The sequence below is a fragment of the Hirundo rustica genome, chromosome 3, assembly GCF_015227805.2.
Source record: "Hirundo rustica isolate bHirRus1 chromosome 3, bHirRus1.pri.v3, whole genome shotgun sequence".
Taxonomy (NCBI): domain Eukaryota; kingdom Metazoa; phylum Chordata; class Aves; order Passeriformes; family Hirundinidae; genus Hirundo; species Hirundo rustica.
The window spans coordinates 12,515,025-12,533,718 of NC_053452.1; the positions used below are offsets into that span (position 1 = coordinate 12,515,025).

Here is an 18,694-nt window from a genome sequence, read left to right on the forward strand (position 1 = left end):
ACGGTAATTATTGCACTACTATGGAGTGATCAAACATGTAAATAAGCATTAAACCAAGGAGTCTGTATGGTTGCTGCCAATAACCCTAGGACAGAAAATCAATAGTAAATCAAATTACAGTGTACTACAGGAGTCCCAGCTATAGCAGGTAGTTAAGAGTATCATCATTTACACTGCCATTTTTGTAGCTTTTCTGCACAAGTGTCTAATGACCCAGGAGAGATCTAATTTTGCAAGTTCTCTGTGTGGGTTAATCATTTTGCCATCCCATTATGCCTCTCCTTTTCCTGAGGATGGGAAGAAATCCATCACTGATTCTGAGACTGGTACAAACCCTCCAGAAAAGAGTTCTCCACAGCCCTGTGACACACAAGCCTGGGTTTGCCCCAGTTGGTTTCTTTAAGAGACAAATCTGAACATGAACATACCCCTGTCCAGCTGTGAGCTCACTGCCCTAAACTCAAAGTTCTTTGCTGCACGTCAAAGCCAAAATGTTCCCTCAAGCCTGAGCTGCTACAAGACCTCAGACTGTGTGTAAGGGTAGGACCTGACAAACTCAAACCTCAGATTCATTTTTGCCCAGAGATTCTCCCCCTGCCTTTTTCACTTTTGTGAATGTTTGAGCACAACCTATCCCTAAAGTTGGGGGGGTGTGTATGAAAAAGAGATCACAACATACACCGGGACAGAGAAGCTTTCCCAAGTAAACCAGTTGTATTTCTACTCCAAGTTCGCACTCAAGTCCGTGAGCCAAGCAGGCTCAGAAGGACCTACATCTTTAACACCCTTTCCTAAGGATGGCTCCCGCAGGCACTGCAGCCCCAGGGGAAGTTGCAGGAATCTCTGTCCTGTCATGCTTATTGAAAGGAGTATCTGCCCCAAAATAGCAGCTCCCTTAAATTAATCAGCAATTTCCACTGCAGAAACATCTCTGCAATGCCCTGGCAGTGAACAGTGATGTGGCTCTAGCATTAGTCCAAGATGCACAAAACCAGACTCCGGCAAGCTGGCATGAGCCATGGCCACTGCATTTTCCATAACTACTTGACACACACGCCACGCTTTTCCAGCCGTGGCTCTTAATGTTTGACAAAGACAAATAAATAGCATAAACCATTTATACCTAGGGCCAAAATACTGCAGATTCCATCTCCTTCAGTCCTCTGCAGGGCTCAATCCCACACCAGGCTGCTTCCAAGGGAAGCTCTGCCTCCATCCCAGGGGAACCTGGATCAGGGCCCAATGTAAAGGCAGGAATTAATGAAAGCCGTTTCCCTTGCCCTTGTCTGCAACGGGCTGTTCCTCACAACAGTTGCCCCTCCTGATGCTGTGCTGCCATTGCCAGGGCACAGGCACCCAGTGAAACCTTGTTCAGAAATACCGGCACAATTTTAGATATTTATACATATTCATTCCCAGTGACCGACTGAAACAGACATGCTCATTTTGAACACAGACAGATTACCTTTGAGATGCATACCAAGGCTCTTCTGACCCTTGGTTGCCTTACTCAGTCTCCAAACACAGAAATCCTGCATGGTTTAAAAGCAGGCTCTGATTACTTTTAATGCATATATTTGTTAAGGCAGCAACCATAATCACAGCCACTGTTACCCTTCCCTTGCTCTGCCCCCTCACTTAGCAACCAGTCTGAGTGCTGCCAGCATTATTTCTTGGCTTGCCAAGGAAACTGTTTCTGTCCCCTGAATTTCATTTCCTAGCAGAGTTTAATTTATATTTTGGTGCTTTCTGGCTGTCATGAAAACCTTCATTCCCCCTGTTAATGACAAGGTACACTGCAGCTTCCTGCTCCCACTCCGCAGATCCCAGCTTCTTCCTCCACCCCTGGGACTGCACCCACGGCTTGCTGAGGATCACTCACTTGTCAGCATATGTGCCAAAAATAACATCTTTCCAGATTTCATCCATTGGTATCTCAAAGGGGACTTCTCAGGAGAAAAGAGTTTCCCTGCCTCTACATTGATGACAAATCCACGCAGCTGGAGTTTCCTGCAGAGGGAGCAGGCTCTCCATCCCATCACAGCTGGGGATGAGTGGAAATCCTGCCTTTCAGATAAGCACATGGCATCTATCACCAAACTTCCTTGCAGTCCCTTGCCAGCTCCATCAGGGTAGCTTTGCATGGGAACTAAACAGAATTCCTGACTCGGGTTCCGGGTTCCCTCACTCAGCACCACTGGCACGGGGCACACCTGGAGATGGGAAAAAACTTTCTCACGCTGCTAAACTTTTCTGGAATATTGGCCAAGTAGTGCTGGAAACAAGCTTTGGGCCAAGGGACTTGGAGGGGGTCAGACCATCCCACTGATACTCCCAGGGCATCCTGCTCCAGCACATGCTGGTTCCCATGGACACCCACAAAAGAGGGAGCTCCTGAATGCAGGTAGGTATTTTACCTCTCATACCCCCCAGCACAGGACCCCTGAGTCAGAGCAGTACTGCAGGGCATTCCTGCACCCTGCAGACACCATTGAGGTTCACCTATATCCTGCTCTCCACAGCTCACGGTGGGTCACTCCCAGGAAAAGACCAGGCCTTGCCAGTGGCATCACTGGTGATGCCAAGTAGGTGCCAAAAGGATTTATACCTTTCCAGCTGCCAAGGAGAAGGAAACTCCTCTGTAACATGAGCCCAGCACACACCACACAGAAGCACTTACTGCCAGCAGCACCAGGGGTACATGGGCACGTGGCAGGACCTGCTTTTTACACCAAAGCAGCTTCTCCATAGCCTCCTGAGCAGCTCCTGAGGTCCTTCTCCTAGCACCCCAGGCTTCTCTGCTGCTCAACGGTGCTCTAGGACCCTTCAGAGAACACCAACCTCAGCCCTGGGTTTTGCCCCTCCACCTCCTCTTCAGGTAATGAGGAATGCTGGCAAAGCCAGGGCAGAGCAGGGGGGAGGTGCAACCTCTTCCCCTCAAACACACCGGGTGCAGCTGGGCAGTGCATGTGAATAATTTGTCAAACACTGAACTGGAACTGTGGATAAGAATCATGCTTTTTGTACAGAAAATTGAAAATGAAATAGTGCCTAGAACTGCAGCTATTACACAGCACATTATCTTGGAGGGCTTTGGTGTAATTTAGATAAAACACCATATCTCTGATTTCAGAAATGTCAACATAATTTTAAATGTACCTGTGTTTTTCCATCCGTTTTCTGTGAAGACATAGAACTCCATGAGCCTCTCTCTCTTGTTCTCTCCATTTTCTTTTTAAATTGGCAAATGAGTATTCCATCTTTCAAAATTTCAGGTATATTGTTATATGTGGGAAAAGTGCATGCTCAGAGATGGCCCTGAATGGCTCCATTATGGATCTCATCAGCTGTGACTGACATGCTTTCTGAAGTAAAATCTATGCATTTGGATGAAACAGAAAAAATTAATACCAGCAGAAGGATGAACTGTTTCACTTCCCTTCTGCGTCCCTGATATTCATGTCGCACTTCATCCCTTGTGCTCTGCACCTTTTCTTCAAAGAGGAAAACACAAAAACTGCAAGGCAGGAAATTACATTCAAGCATACAAATCCTTTTTTTTTTGTGGCCCAGGTTGTCTGCAGAGGCTGTGCAGGCTCCATCCTTGGACATATTCCAAAACCAACCAGGCATAGTCCTGAGCTCCCTGCTCTGGGTGTCCCCGCCTGAGTTGATCCCCAGAGGCACCTGCCAGCACTACCCACTGTGTGGGCTCCTGTTTCATTGTAAGTTCATCCGAAAATGTGTACAACCAACATGAATTTTATCTCTTTCTTGCCATCTCCAACCTCTGATCAGGTTTCACGAGTGTCTTACACCCTCTAACCTGCTAGTTGTCCTCCAATAGCTTCACACTGTTCTCCTGGGAGAGGGGAAAACAGGGTTGGCACAAAAAGCCACAGGGATGTGCCTCCTGTAAATGCCAAGAATGACTGAGGGAAGGTCAGGCAAAGGGGGCTTTGCTGACGTGGCTGCTGCACTTCCAGCACAGCCAGGTTTGGCTCTGCTTGCCTTTACCTGAATCAGCAGCTGGACAAAAGGAATGGTTTTTTTTCCCCCAGCATATTTACATTCTCATTTAATTCTCAGCAGCCCCTCCTTTCCCAATGTGGGAGCTGAAGCAGACAGCCCAGGCTGTGGGAAGTCCCCACGCACTGTGCAGGAGCGTAGTGGCAGCCTTTTATCCTGGTTAAAATGCCCTGGGAGTGAAAAAAGGTGCAGATTCCCACAACTTGGCTGTTTGCAGTGACACCTGAGTACCCCGAATACCTGTGGCTGCTCACTACTCTCAACAGTGTAGGACATGAATAAATAAAGAGGCTTCTAATTGGATTAAGGCTGATCAAAAATACGTAATGAATTATCATTCTTCTTTTTTACAAAGCTGAACACTTTGTGAGACGAATGCCATTGCCATCTAAGCCTACAGCTCAGCCTTCAGCAACTCCTCACATTAAGCCTTGCCACTTGCCACTTGCCAAGCGCCACGGGCAGTTCTGGGCACCGAGGCCATCGCTGCCAGCTCTGGGTACCTTTGCTCACTGCTCCTGCACACACACAGAATCAACCCAAGGAATGTTTGTATGGATGCAAGTCTGCAGCTTCAATTTACAAGTTCATTAACAGTGTCCCTGCAAAGATCAGTTTTTTAATTGGGGCTCTAATTAGCAATGAATTCTCATTATTTTTCATTGAAATCCCAAAGCTGCTTTAGCACATTCTCTTTGTTCTCTTGAAAATGGGGAAGTGGAGAAGTGTAAGGGAGATAAAGACATAGCTGATGATATACTGGGGGGCTGTTTTCTCTTCAAGCCATTCATTCACTTTAATGCATTTTGCAGCAATTTTCCTTATTATTTATGATTTGAAGAAATATCTATTACCATAAAGAAACACTAACACCACTGTTGGCTGTCCCCTACCCTCCCCAGCAGGATGTGTCCCTTGGATAAGGTGCACCCTGTGATGAGGTTGGCTCTCCGTTCTGCGCTCAGGCAAAAACCTCCATCGACGTCTAGAGGTGTTTTCCAAGTACGGAGGCACGGATCCAAACCATGGCCATGAGAAAAGGCCTGAGAAACAGCCAAGCGTCCCCAACTGCAGTGCAGCAGCTCTGACAAGGAAATGTTAATCAAGGGGAGAGCTTTGCCAAAACCTTATTTAGCAGCGATAAGGTCAGGGCCTGGAGCAGGCAGCTGGCACTAGCACTGTTTCCTGGCAGCTCCAAGGACTGGCTCAGACTCAGGCAGAGGTGGCTCTGAAGGTGATGGGCTCTCAGAGGCTGCCTGAGCAATCCCCCCAGATATACTGTGCTGCGCTTGTCAGGCCCTCACTTTCATTCCTCCAGAGACGTAAAAGTGAAGTATCAAGCAACTATAAATCTAATTTTCCCTTGGGTTTGAGCCCAAGCACTTTGGAAGGGCCACAGTAGGAAAAGAATCAGCCCCAGTAAGTTTGATCACTCCTTTTGCTGCAGCTAATAAGCAAATAATGGAACAAAGACATCAATTTCCCCACAGAAGAACAGTGCAGCACCTGTGGCACCTCTCCCGGATCCAACCTGCACTGCATCCACTTCTGGCTGGAGTCGTGCAGCAGCACAGGGACATCTCCTCCTGGCAGGGCACTGAGGAACACAGGCACAGCAAGAAATGGGTGCTCTGTGCCCACCCTGGTGACAAGCAGAACTCAGCACCGGGGGAAGGGAGTCGAGCTGTTGGACCCTGCTGGTGTCTGCTCCAAATCCAGAGGTGTTTCGGGCTCTTGGCAAATTCTGATTGTTTTTTGCCAGAGGGATGGATAATCATCACATTGTTTCCACAGTCTTTCTACAAATTATTTGAATAATAAGGGACCTCCTGTGACATTAAGTACATTTTAATTACAACATTGTCTGTAGTGCATATATCTAATTGCAAATAATTATTTTATCATATTTTGTCTGTAGGCCTGTGAGATGCATCAGATATTATCTTCTGACTCAGTGGTACAGGTTAATTAAAATTTCTCTTTTAATATAGTTTCAAAGCTAACCACATAATTTCATCTGAACACCAGCTGTATCAGTAAAAAATTATTTTTTATTATTTTCTGTCATGCTTGTCCATGGAGGAAAACCCGAGCTGTTTCTGCAGGCTGTAATTACTGCACTGCTTTCTCTAGTCATTCATTTGCACGGGAAGAAAAGAAGGAAGAATGTGTGGATCACCAGTGGCCAGCAGTTGCTTTGTGTGTTACTGGTTCATTTTGAAGGATTTTTTGTTTTTCTTCTCATGTAAACAAAAAGCATTTGAGATCTTCTCTTCAGAAGGAGAACTGAAGATACCACACAGCCTGGTTTGTCAGAATAAACTGCACTCAGGGCTAAAACAATCAGAGTGGTCATTCTGCTTGTTAACAAAGCCCAGCTTAAGGGCAATCCCAGTCAGCTGCTTCCTTCCTCATTTATTTTTCCTTGGAGTGATAAAGAGCCAACATGAGAGAAGAATGAAAGTATGAACATAATGTTCAGTTAAAAAAAAAAACAAAAATAAAAACAAAAAAACCAAACAAACAAAAAAAAAAAAAAAAAAAAACCACCAAAAAAAAAAACAAAAAAAAAGAGTTTAAGTTAAATACATGGCAATACAAATCCAAGAAAGCTGAGGAGGGGACAAGAGGAAAACTAAGACTTTCTGCAGGTGGCAGGATCCTTTCTCTGTAACTTTCAGGAACAAGTGACCTTTATTTCACCCTCCGAGCATCATTTTCTAGGGCCAAAAGCATTTCTGTAAGCCTGCCCATCAGCATCTCAGGGCTGTTTCAGACCCCCACACACTGTGCCCAGAGTGTGTCCAGAGCCAGCCCCGGGGACACGGCTGGCAGGGACAGAGTTAACAGCATCCCCAAAGGAGGGGAAGGGGGCTCTGCCTCGACGGGCCAGAGGTGAACGCTGCCAAGAGGAAATTGCTGCTGCAGCTCCACCGAGATCACGAGTGACCTTTCCTCTTGGAGAGGGGTGAAGTAAACAACACTTATCTCAGATTTAGTGCAGTTGAGACAAGCAGCACTTTATCTTCCCACAAGGAGTAGGGAAACACAGGGATGATTTTCCTGTTTTTACCACGTAAGCCATCTCTTAGCCCAGTCTCAAGTTGAGCTCAAACATTTCCCCATGGAAAGATCTCGGCCAGAGCAGTAGGCTGCGGGCTTGCACAATGTGCCAGAAACCTCTTTGCACAGTTCAACCTTTGGCAAAGGCACTCTGAACTCTCCTTAGTGGGTTGATATTTTTACTCCATGAAACTTCCCCATCCTCCATACTGTTTCCTTTTGGAAGGCAGCAGGGGACATGCAATCCCTGTTCTTTCTATTTTGGTTTTTTTTCCACCCACAGACATAAATCCTTCTCTTTCCCCCTCTACACAGTTGGAGATTCTGGCAGAAGGAAATCTCACAGGATATTTTGACAGTGTATTTCTCCTGTCTATCATTTTTACTATAAGAATGACATCTGACTACAATGGGTGGAAAATTTCCACTAGGTTTTCCTAAATAAAACTCCATAGGCCAAGGGACAATGAGAACTCCTTTGGGAGCCAAATGAGAAGGGCTGGGCAAGACCCTCAGTGAGGGTTAAATGGATGAGGCACCTTTGCTTCCATAAGCTCAGCAAAACTCCAAACCTTTACAGAAGTTGATCCATGGAAAGCAGATTGCAGGATCCGAACTTAGAGCAAATCAGGCAGATCAGCAGAGATTCAGCACCTACTGTATTGTTTGAGCCTGAAGCAGAGCTTGGCAGGATCAGGGGTCCATGCCTGCATGTCCTACAGGAACATTGTTAGGAAAATAACCCCTCAAATCCAGAGCCCACTGGAAAAGTCTTTTCCACATGCTTAGTCATACCAGGGCAGAGAGGGCAGAGCCTCATTTCCCTACGCAGCATGCTGGCACAGCACCAGAGCTCTGCCAAGCCCCTGCACCTGAGCCAGGAAGCATCCAGAAAGCCGATTCCAATGCAGGAATAATGGATGTGTTGCACCAAGGATATGCAAGAGGACACAAAAACGACTTTCTAAATGCAATTTGAAACATTTGGTTTGAAGGACAGAAAGTCAGTACCGGCATTCTGCACTAAGGAAACCATTACCTCACCTGTAGGTTGTTCAGGAGGCCTGTGTTTACTTTTCCCCTACCTTTTATTCTGGGCTCACTAAAAAGTGTTATATTGACACAAGCAAGTGGAGAAGTTCCGTAATTTAATCTCTGCCATTAAAATTTCATGCTCTATGGGAAAAGCAACCCTGCCTGTTCATCAGGTCCAGTGAAATTCATGTGGCAGCTGGTGTCATGTTTCCACAAACTCCACAGCACCAGGCTGCTTCCAGGATAGGGGGTAAGAAAGGAAGGGCATGAGCCGTGCAATTTGGGGAGAAGTGTGCTGTCCTGTGGTGCAAATGCATATTAAAAATGCAGGCCATTCTATTTTGGACTGGGAACGTGCTGCCCCTCACCTGTACTACTTAAGGCAATGCCTGAAATAGAAACTCCTGTAGGAGCAGCCTGGAGGGCAGTGCCAGCAGCCTGGTGGGGCGGGCACCGCAGGGACAGCCTTTGCAAGGTCAGCCCTTACCTTTGGTCAGTGAGTCTTGGCTGGGCTATGACACCCCAGAATTCTCCCCCTGACAGATGGATGCTGGTCTTCCTCCCGTGGGCCAGGCAGGCAGGGGGGAGTCTTGCATGAGGAGGGATTTTCCCAAGGAATACCAAACCCCTTTCCAGTGCTGCCGTGCCTGTGCTGGTACTGTCACCTCCCTCAGGATACTACACAGTGCTGGAGCCTTTAACAATTCCGTTCTGCCACAAGTGATTATTGCTCTGTTGTCTGGAGTGACTGCTTTATATACATTTTACCACAGACTCTGAAAGCTGAATGACCAAATCTCATTGCAGATATTATTCTACCTTAAGCACCGGCTTTTGGAAACACATCATCTGACTTTCTGGGAAATGGCAAATGTTACATTGTTAGAAAACACAAGTCACAGGACTGTACAAGTGGTATTCCTGCACAGGCTGAAGTCACTGCCACAGGTTTACTGGCATTCTCTGGCTTGTGCTGTCCTACGCCAGCTCCTAAGTGAGTAATTTGAAAAATTGTATTTGATGATGCTTGAACTCGAAGGAAGAGCAAGAACTGTCCTAGAGCACTGTGATTCCAGGCATGGCACCTCTGTTCCCTGGAGCTTTTCATAGGCAGAATTTCCAGCACACCTCAAACCACTGAGTGCCTAAAGCTATGCAGTTTGGTGCTAAGCACCACAAAGCTGCCCTGCTTATCGCACAAGTTATCAGACATCGGAGCAGCTGTATCACCACAATTCCTGAATCTGCAATGGCTCCTTTTTTAACAAAGCAGAACACGACAAAAACATGGAACAATCAGAAAACACCAGAAGAGACAAACTGGAAGCTGTTAAGTTTTGCAAATCAATTAAAATAAAAGGGAAGGAAAAAAAATAAACAAGAGCAAGCCAAGACTTCAGCCACATCCTCCCTCAGCCAACTGCAGAAACTGATTTGTGGCAATGGAAGGGGAGAGCCAGAACAGCACAATTCACTCTCTTCAGGATGCTGCTGATGCTGAAATCCCACCACGTGACCCAAAATTTGAGACAATTGTTGCAGAATGATAACTGCTCCCTAAGGAGATGGTGTTTCATGGTGTGATGGGAAGGGTGTGCAACAGGAATTACCATAAGCCTGAGCTGGGCTCCAAGGTGAGGGATGATGAGACAGCAGCAAATTTTCTGTGGCTGACTCCCAGCATTCAACCTTATCCTTCTGTGTAAAAAAAGGGATTAATCATATTTTTCATTTTCAGTGCTGTGCATCATCACTACCCATCTTCTTGACTCCAACAAATGACTTCACCACAGGGTTTGGTGGCACAGCCAGCCCTTGCTCTGCCCCTTCCAGAATCCAGCCGTGCTGCAGAGGGGGAGAACTGTGCCACACTCACAAGCAGGGCATGCAGAAGCACTGCCTGCAGCCCCCCTCCTCCAGGCTGCTTCTTTATGTATTTACTTGTCGACTGCAACTTCCACCCACAGCCTTTCCCTGCTCCTTCGTGTATGGGGCCGTCCCAGGGGTGGAGGAGCTGGGACTGCCCTGTCCTCAATGGGACATGTTTAGGGCTTGTTGACCTGTTGCTCCAGTCACCTCAGGCCTCTGCAGTAGAAACGATCCCTGAGAGAACTCAGAGAAAGTAAGCTGTGGCAGTGCTGTGTTTTCTGCTTCTAACAATAGTAATTCTTCTGACATTTTATTTTCTATACTGATTCACGGCTGAAAAAATAATTTCTATGTCATGTGTAAATTGATTTTTAAGTACTTTTGTTTAAAACTAAGAAGTATATACGCAAGTCAATTCCCTGAAACCCCTTGTTTTCTTTTTTAGGATCACAGCCTGCTTTGAAACTTACTAGTGTTTACTTTTTAACCCAGGAATTATAAAATAATATGGCAACAACTGAGAGCATCTGAGGGCCTTTAACTGAAACCCTTCTGGGATGGACTTTTGCTGTGTAACTACGAGTCTGCTCTTTTACCTTCCCTGAGCGCAGACAGCACATATTATTTATATACTTATATTTTTATATACTTACAGTGCAAGCGGTTATTCAAAACCTGAATGTTTTCCCGTGGAGATCTGCACTGGATATCGGGGAGAATTTTTTCCTGTGAGGGTGGGGAGGCCCTGGCACAGGTTGCCTCAGGAAGCTGTGGCTGCCCCTGGATCCCTGGAAGCGTCCAAGGCCAGATTGGATGGGGCTTGGAGCACGCTGGGATAGTAGAACGCGTCCCTGCCTATGAGAGGGGTGGCACTGGAAGGGCTTTAAGGTCCTTCCCACCCAAACCTGTGTTTCAGTGATTCCATGATAAATCAAGAGCCTACCTAGGAGCCAGCTCCCTACGGCGCCTCCATTCCAGTTACCCTGCCCGGGGCATTCCCGGCGCTTTCCCGGGATTCTCCGCTGTGCCTGGCGGGGGTTCCTGGAGGGGTGCCCGGGGGGAGCGGCCCGGAGCTGGTGCTGGCGGGGCCGGGGTGCCCTGGGAGGCTCGGGGTGCCCCGGGGGGTTCGAGGGTTCCCGGAACGCGGACTCGCGGCGGCCGCCCCGGTGACGTCAGCGTCACGCCGCGGTGACGTCAGAAGCAGGGCGGGCGGCAGCTCCCGGCGCGCCCCGCGCAGAGCGGGGGGCGGGAGCGGCGGCAGCGTGGGGAGCGCTCTGGGCGCTGCTCCTCCGTCCCCGGGCAGCCCTGTCCGCCGCGCCGTCGGGATGTTCTCAAGGAAGAGCCACGCCGACGTCAGGAAATCCACGCAGAAGGCGCTGGACCCCAAGCGGGACGTGCTGACCCGCCTGAGGCACCTCCGCGCGCTGCTGGGTGAGCGGGGGGTGGGATCGGGGGGACCCGGCCCCGGGGCCCTGAGACCCCCGTGGGGTGCCCGGGCAGAGCCGCGGCCGCGTCTGCGGGCGTTGCTCGCCCTCCGCTGCGAGCAGCTCTCCGTGCCGCAGGCAGAGTACCTCCTCAGCCACGGGCTCCCGAGCAGCTCCCTGGGCTCTCTCCGCCTCAGAGGCAGCCCCGGTACGTGCCCTCCGTGGGGCGCTGCGGGAGAAAGTTCGGGGTACGCGGTGCCCGCGGAAACTCGAGTGTGCCTGTGTCCTGAGGCTCGCGTTGGGCTGGGCGCGAAACCGCGGGGGCACGCGCAGCCCTGATCAGTTTCGGAGACGTGCTCGCGGAAACTCTGCTCTCGTCAATGACATCAACTCGGAGCTCTTTGTTGGGTGTTTAAACTCCGAAAGAAGTCGGAGTTTTGTGCTGATTCCACGTTTGAGGCAAGGCTGGACGTGTCTAGGGGCGTCTTGCAGGTGGCGGCTTCCACCCTCACCATCTTGGAAAGCCGCCGATGAGTTTCAGCTGTGAGCTGCGTTTCGGGAGGGTTTGGGTGGTCTCTGTTCGCCGTTCAAATGCGTCAGAAGCAGGCTCTCCTGAGGGAAAGAGGCTGTGCCTGGTTAGTGCTATACGGGCCCTTGCTCATTTCCAGGTGATGCCGATTTGTTCCAGGGGCGGGAGATCATCGCCGATGTGCCGCATTTGTTCCTTGTGATCTGCTGCTCTTAGGGAGCTGACTGGCGGCGGCTGCTTGGGGGACAGAGCGTCGGATAGATTTGGCCTGGTGTCATGCTGGTGCGTTTGGTGACTTCTTAATTAAAGGTGTTTGTAGGCGCTGATTTCAGGTGAAGGCTGTTGCAGAGCCAGAGTGCTGGCGAGGGCTGTGGTGTGTTCAGCTGCCCGGCTGGTCAGTGCAGGCACTGTCCGAGTGGCTTTGGATATGTCCCTGGCATGTTTGCGCTTGGTAACACTGGTGTAAACATTAGAGGTTGCACGGGAGCAGCTTCTGGAAGATGCTCTCTTGATACATACTCTTGCTAGGGTGTCTTCTGTGGTACTGTTCAGCAGAGAAAAAACCTCCACACATTGGAAGAACCCTTCCAGCACGTAAAGCTTTTGGTATAAAGGCTCAAAAGTAGTTTGATTTTTTTTTTTTTTTTTTTTCTCCCTTTCTCCTCAGATTTGTCTCTCCTTGCCCTGGCTGGGGGTAGGAATGTGTGTATCTGTTACTCCAACTGCTTCTCTCAGGCCACAGTGCCACATGTTCCCCAAATAGCTGCACTTGCTTGCTTGGGAGATGCCAACTCCTCTTCCTTTGCTAGTTTAAATCACAGGAATTTAATTGTAAACAAAATGTCAGTAGCTCTTCTGTGATCCCACTGGTGCAGGAGGATACAGATCAGAGGTAAGGTGATCATAGGGACAGATGAGCAAAAGGAATGTGTGTTTTCATAAAAAAGAGCTTGTGTGAACTTTGGGTTGCTTCAGGTCCCTTAGTGGCATTTCTGTAAGTTTGTCCAATGCCCGAAGTGAGAGAAAAGATGCCATTTAAGTTGATATTGGTTATGACATCTCTCAAGCCTCCAGTGGCCTTTAGGATCTGAGTTCTTGCTTTGTGGGATGCTCTGTCTGCAGAACAGGACAAAATCCTAGCCAGAAAAACAACAGGACTTAAAAGTGGGTGTTCAGTTGTGTTTGAGAAATGACCAGAACATTTCCCTTATTTCTTCATTACTATGGAGATGTACTCATGGCCAGAATGTCTATTAAGTTAGTAAAGTTCTAAATACAGTTTGTGGAAGTGCCTGTAGTGTGGTGGTTTTTTTTGGGTTTTTTTTTTTTTTTTTTAAGACTTAAAAAGTAATGGCCTGATATAGAGTGCTGGGGATGTACAGATTTGGCTCTTCTCCACTGTTTGGCCTTAAATGAAACCTCTGCTCTTTCCCAGAGTGGTTTCTGTGGGACTTCTGTAGTACAAAAATGGATTGCTGTGCCTTAAGAATTTTTTCTGTGGGTCTTCTTGGGTAAAAATATTATTTTGGTATTGAAACATCTCTTTCAATAGTGTTTTCTCCTCAGGCACAATTAATATACTCAGGAGTCAGGAGTGCTGCTGCTTACAGATGTGGGATGCTGCTTTGTCCAGCGCTTTCAGTCTTTTCTCTGTTGAAAAGTGAGCAAATATGTGGGAGACGCACAGAGTTAAGACTAAATATGAAATTTGTGAGGTTATGAAATGCAATCCTTAATGGTTGTCTTTAAAACAGAGCCATTTGTAAAGCCCATGCTTTTCATGAAACTGCCTTGATCAGAGATGGGATAACAAAGGAGAGTGGTGGGGTTTCAGTTCTGGCACTGTTTGACTTTGCAGTTCTGTACAGCTGGAGGAGCAATGCTGGCTGGGTGGAAACTTTCATTTTCAGACAGTCAAAAGGGGATGTGTGCAGACTTCCTGCTGAATTCAGAGCTGGGGTTGTTCCATAGAGCTCGCTTGAAATTTGAGGTGTTAACATTACTTTGGAAGTTGTTCCAGTTGGAGGGGCGTTTTGGTTATGAGCTGTTTCATGCTGACATACTTTTTTTGGAGATAAGTAAGAATTGTACATTATTTCTGGGGTGAGGCTGGTCATAAAAGTTTATCATTAACCAGGGTGTAGCTGCAAAATTCTCTTAATCTCCTTTAATTTTTCAAGTACTTGAGGATTAAGAGAGCTTTGAGAAAATAGCATAAAGGAACTTTGGATGTTCATGGAATTAAGGGATGATTTCTAACAGGTGACTGTGATAACATTTGGCAGTTAACAGGAAAGTAAAAGTTGAGTCAGTGTGCTAAGGACAGGCTTTGTATCCTCTCTTCTTTTTTTTTTTTTTTAATATGAGGAAGAGTAATGAGAGTTTGGCAGTAGACTCAGGCTCTTACTAAGTGGTACCTGAGTGTTACCCTAAATTTAACAAATTTAAGGCGAGCCAGTGCGACTGACAGTTATCCAGTGAGCCAACATGTCCTATTTATAGAGAAGAAATAGGGTGTGACCCTCATGAGTGTCTCACTCTTTCCTGAGCGTTGCTGTAGGAGCTACTGTCATGTGTTAGCTAGAATTGTGAGCTTGTCCTGTGCGGGAATGGGGGGAATGACATCAGTTTGGGATGGCTGCTGGTGCTCACCTCAGGGGTGAGTGATGGGTGCCTGTGTGCAGCTGTAGTAACCTGGGAGCTGTCTGGGATTAAATATAAAAATAAACCCGAATTCCCGTAGTTCAGCCCCAAGCTTGCTGCTTAGCCGTACTCCTTCAGTCAGTGCATTTCCCCAAAGTCAAAAAGGTTTCCCCCAAACCACAAAGGGTTTTATTTTGTTATCTCAAGTGATAGATAGCGCAGGAAACTTTTCCTGATGTTTTCCATGTGAGAAGCAGGAGTGAGCCGTATCCTGCTACAAGTTGAACACGTCTGTGAGAAAGGGCTGTGGCTTGTAGGGATGCAGCTCACATCACACTCACCCATGAGTCACTACCGAGATGCCACATTTAGGAAAAAAAGAGGATTTGCTTTCTTGATGAGGCAGTTCCTTTCTCCTCCCTTCGCAATTTAGAGGGAAAGTTTCCTTTTTGTTTAGTTTTTAATGACCTCATTCCCTCATATGAAATCCCTGTAAATGAAAGCCTTGTTTTCCCCTGGAGTTGTGTTTAACAGGATGCATTCATGGAGGGGAATAATCGCACTTAGCTTGCAAATTCAGGACGAGCAGTTTGCAGGAAACAAATATCACATTAAAAAGTTTCCCTGCTCTAATTGTTTCCATAGTACAAGCAGCCAAGCAGAGCCTTACTGCTGGAAAGGTATTAATTTAAATAAAAATCAAGTTGTCCATGGCTAAAGTTATTCTTTCTTCCATAGTCATGGGATATTTTTGAGCCTTCTTGCTGGAATCAGCTTTATTTTGGGTAACAAATGGGTTTCTTGCAAGGTGAGGCTTCAGTGAAGAGACGTGGTGTTAATTTTGGCCCTTCATCTTCTTCTGGGGGAAATCACCCAACTTCCCTTGACCAAATCAGTTGCTGTAAAGACCAAAGGGAGGAAATTAATATGTGTGTTTGGCAAGTGTCAGGCTTAGAAAACATAGGAATTTTTTCTTTGTGGAAAATAAACTTCAAATTTCAGACCCAAGTTAACAGTTAGGGAAGTGCCACATGCTAAGTTGCCATTATTCCAAGAAATGAATTGGGAATATGCTGTTTTCTGGTTTGATCTGCTTGCCAGATGAATGCAAGAACTGAATTTGTAATTTGTATCCAGGAATCTTTGCTGGTGTTTTTCTCCAGTAGTATGTACTTGTTTTGCTGGTACCAAAGCTATTTGGTTACATGGCTAAGACTCACCTTTTTTTTTTTTTTTTTAAGGTAAAACAAATTAACCAAAGCCCCGCTGCAGACACTCATAAATTCAGTGAAATTTCTTGCAAGGATGGACCCACATTTTAATACAGAATATTCACTGAATTCACTCGATTAGTTTTGTATTGCATTTATTTCATTCTCTAATGCTAAATTTGCAGAATGCCTGAAATCTTTGTCTTTCTGCTCCTGTGTAATTGCTGTTTGTTCCTCTTTTCAGATATTGTGGATGGAAGTGACCTGAAGCAGTTTTTTGACAATAATTATTCTCAAATTTATTTTATATTCTATGAAAATTTCATAACACTGGAAAACAGCTTGAAACAAAAAGGTAAGTTTTAGAGTTTTTCCAGCAGCTGTTGGTCAATATTCCATAACTGTGCTCCAGAGCATTCCATTAGAGCCTGTCCAATGGTTGTCTAGTCCTCAGTTATCTGTATTTCCACTAATAGTTTCCTGCAGTACAGTGTTAGTATTAATCATTTTAATTTTATAGTATCAGGAGAGATGAGCATGGAAAATCACTCTCTGAAATGGGAGCAGGAGCCGATCACATTTCTGGGTTCGTTTCAGTGTTTACACACTTGTTCTCTCACCTCGCTCCGTGCTCCTGCATCTCCCTCTGCTTGCTGAGACATGGCCAGAGCAGAGAGGGGCACTGCAGCCTGCGCACAGCTTGCACTTGGGATTTTTATTTAAGATGAAAAATAAACTGAATGGCATCTTTGACTTCAGCTGAACAACAACAGCCTCATTCTGCTGTCTTTTATCATATGTTTCTGGCAAGCAATGTTGTTTTGTGTCTTGCAGGGAATAAATCACAAAGGGAGGAGCTGGACTCCATCCTGTTTCTTTTTGAAGTAAGTTTTCCATACCATAAAAACTAATTTGTATTTTAAATCTCACTGTTATTCTGTGCTTAATTAGAGCTTTGTAGTGAGGGGTGAAACCAGGTGTTAAGAGTTGTTTTCAAAAATACCTTGGAAATCCAGCAAGATCACCTCTGTCCTGAGGATCTGGGGGCTGATGCTCTGAAAATTAGCTGGGAGTTTTGGTGGAATTTGGTAGCACTGCTGCAGTCAGTTGCATTGGCTCTGTTAGGCTCAAGCTTTCAGTAAGTCTGCTTTCTATTGTTTCTTTTCTATTTTAAACTAGAGTTTTCTCCTCTGTTTCCTGGAGGGGTGGTTCAGAAGAGCAGCACGTTCTCCCTCCTCTCTGTTGGTGTGAAGTTGTGCTGTGTTTGTTTTGCATGTGTCACAGCAGGAGGGTGGGCTCTGCTCCCCTCACATGGAGGCATCTGTTATGATTGCAGCATTGAGTCTTGCAGCTCAAGGGAAATAAAAGGACCAGAGTTGTCAGCTATTGCTCATCAGTTTGATCTAAGTGTGTGAAATGCTAATTTGGTTTGGGTGGGTTTTTTGGTGTTTGTTTGTTTGTTTGTTTTGGGTTTTTTTTGGTTTTTTTTTTTTTTTTTTTAATTCACTTTAACAGCTTTCACTTCAAGAAGTATATCCTTCCCTCCTACCCAGCACTGGCCATCAGAGCGCTGGCAGTGTTTGGGGAGGAAATGTTACCTAGTTAATTTTTGCACAATAAAATTAGTATTGCTTTAATTTAAATGAGAATAGTCTGGGATAGATAATTTTCCAAGGTACCTCTTTGACTGGAGTTATTACCTAAATGTATTTGGATGTGAGAAAATATCACTGGACCAGATGAAAGCCAGACACATTAAAATGTTCTTATAATGCACACTGAAAATCTTAGCTTAACCTCTGCCTGTCTCCAGTCAGAAAGCACTGGCACCTTTAATTATTATCTTTTGACAGTTAATTAGGTAAATAATTGGCCAGATTTCCCTCTTAAGGTTAAAGACACACATCACATACTGATTTTTTTTCTCTTTTCTTTATTTTTTTCTCTGTTACTCCAACTACTAACTTTTTACTGGAGTATTGCATCATAGAAATGTCATCTTTGTTTATATTTTGCAGTGTTTTTTGGTGGGAAAAAACCCTCAAACTTTCACTGGGACTCTAGAAATTGAAGTTAAAACAAAAGTTAATTGTTCTCAGCTCCTCTCACTCCTTCTGAAAGACCCCCAGACCCTCAGAAGTATGTGGCTTCATGGTTTGCATTAATGAGTAATTTGTAGTTGGAATAGTATTTATAGTGACAAGAAGAATGATACTGTTTAGCCTAATGTGCCTGTAGTGGGAAAAATGGCCATGAAAATGATGACATGGAATCCTGGGGTTTTGTGATCTTGAATTCTCACTTTGATGTCTCCCTTTTCCTCTTCTTCCTTGTTCCCCCTCTATGAGACTGCACTTTCACGCAGAAATCTGAGTTGTGCTTTCTGCTCCTTTTGACATTAGCACGGGTCTGCTCTAGGCTTGTGCCCGAGGCAGTGGCAAAAAACATGAGATCATAAATCTGCCAAGACTGTTTGGGGTGGGAGGGACTCTTCCTCCTCAGCCCAGCAGAGAAGGTGTCACGGTGTAACAGCAGGACTATGCAGGTTAATGGCAGCTTGTTAATATGCTGGGATCTTGAGTAAGGAATGACATTTCTGCGCGTTTGCCATTGAATAGGAAATAGCCAATGCTTGCTCATCCAGGCAGAGGGAATAACTGGGCATTCCTGGGGCTTGGAAAGGAGTAGCAAATACCCACCCCTTCATACTTCTTAAAAACAGTGGGAGAACTTGCTGTGTGAAAGAGAAAAAAATCCATGGTTGTGTCTGAACCAGGGGCTGCTTGGCATCCCAGTGGAGGAGAGCTGTAGAACAGCCTAGTCACCCTGGGGGAGAGGAGATCCTCTCAGTGTTTGTGTGGGATTTGGAGCGATTTCCTTCGTGGCAGGGA

At 46.1% G+C, this 18,694-nt stretch overlaps 1 protein-coding gene and 2 long non-coding RNA genes across 7 annotated transcripts in view; 2 read left to right on the top strand and 1 right to left on the bottom strand.

The window, feature by feature from the left end:
• The window catches only part of LOC120750516 (uncharacterized), a 31,501-nt gene extending 20,342 nt beyond the window's left edge, over positions 1 to 11,159 (bottom strand). Inside the window, exon 1 of the long non-coding RNA XR_005700027.1 lies at positions 10,940 to 11,159. This is a non-coding gene — a long non-coding RNA (uncharacterized LOC120750516). The remainder of the gene's footprint in view (positions 1 to 10,939) is intronic.
• LOC120750515 (uncharacterized) lies at positions 2,120 to 3,936 on the top strand. Its single transcript, XR_005700026.2, has 3 exons — positions 2,120 to 2,404; positions 2,523 to 2,878; positions 3,574 to 3,936. It is a non-coding gene; the product is annotated as an uncharacterized LOC120750515 (long non-coding RNA).
• A 91-nt stretch (positions 11,160 to 11,250) lies between the features above and the next one.
• Positions 11,251 to 18,694, top strand: part of RALGAPA2 (Ral GTPase activating protein catalytic subunit alpha 2) — a 91,535-nt gene continuing 84,091 nt past the window's right edge. For 4 of the 5 annotated variants that reach the window (XR_005700084.1, XM_040059541.2, XM_040059542.2 and 1 more), the window contains exons 1-3: positions 11,251 to 11,427; positions 16,048 to 16,158; positions 16,638 to 16,687. Coding sequence is in view for 3 of the 5 variants with exons in the window: in XM_040059541.2 (XP_039915475.2) it covers positions 11,322 to 11,427; positions 16,048 to 16,158; positions 16,638 to 16,687 (267 nt within the window). In the remaining 2 variants the exon portion in view is untranslated. Of the gene's footprint in view, positions 11,428 to 16,047; positions 16,159 to 16,637; positions 16,688 to 18,694 lie in introns of those variants that run through there. The other variant, XM_040059544.2, reaches the window with a different exon arrangement.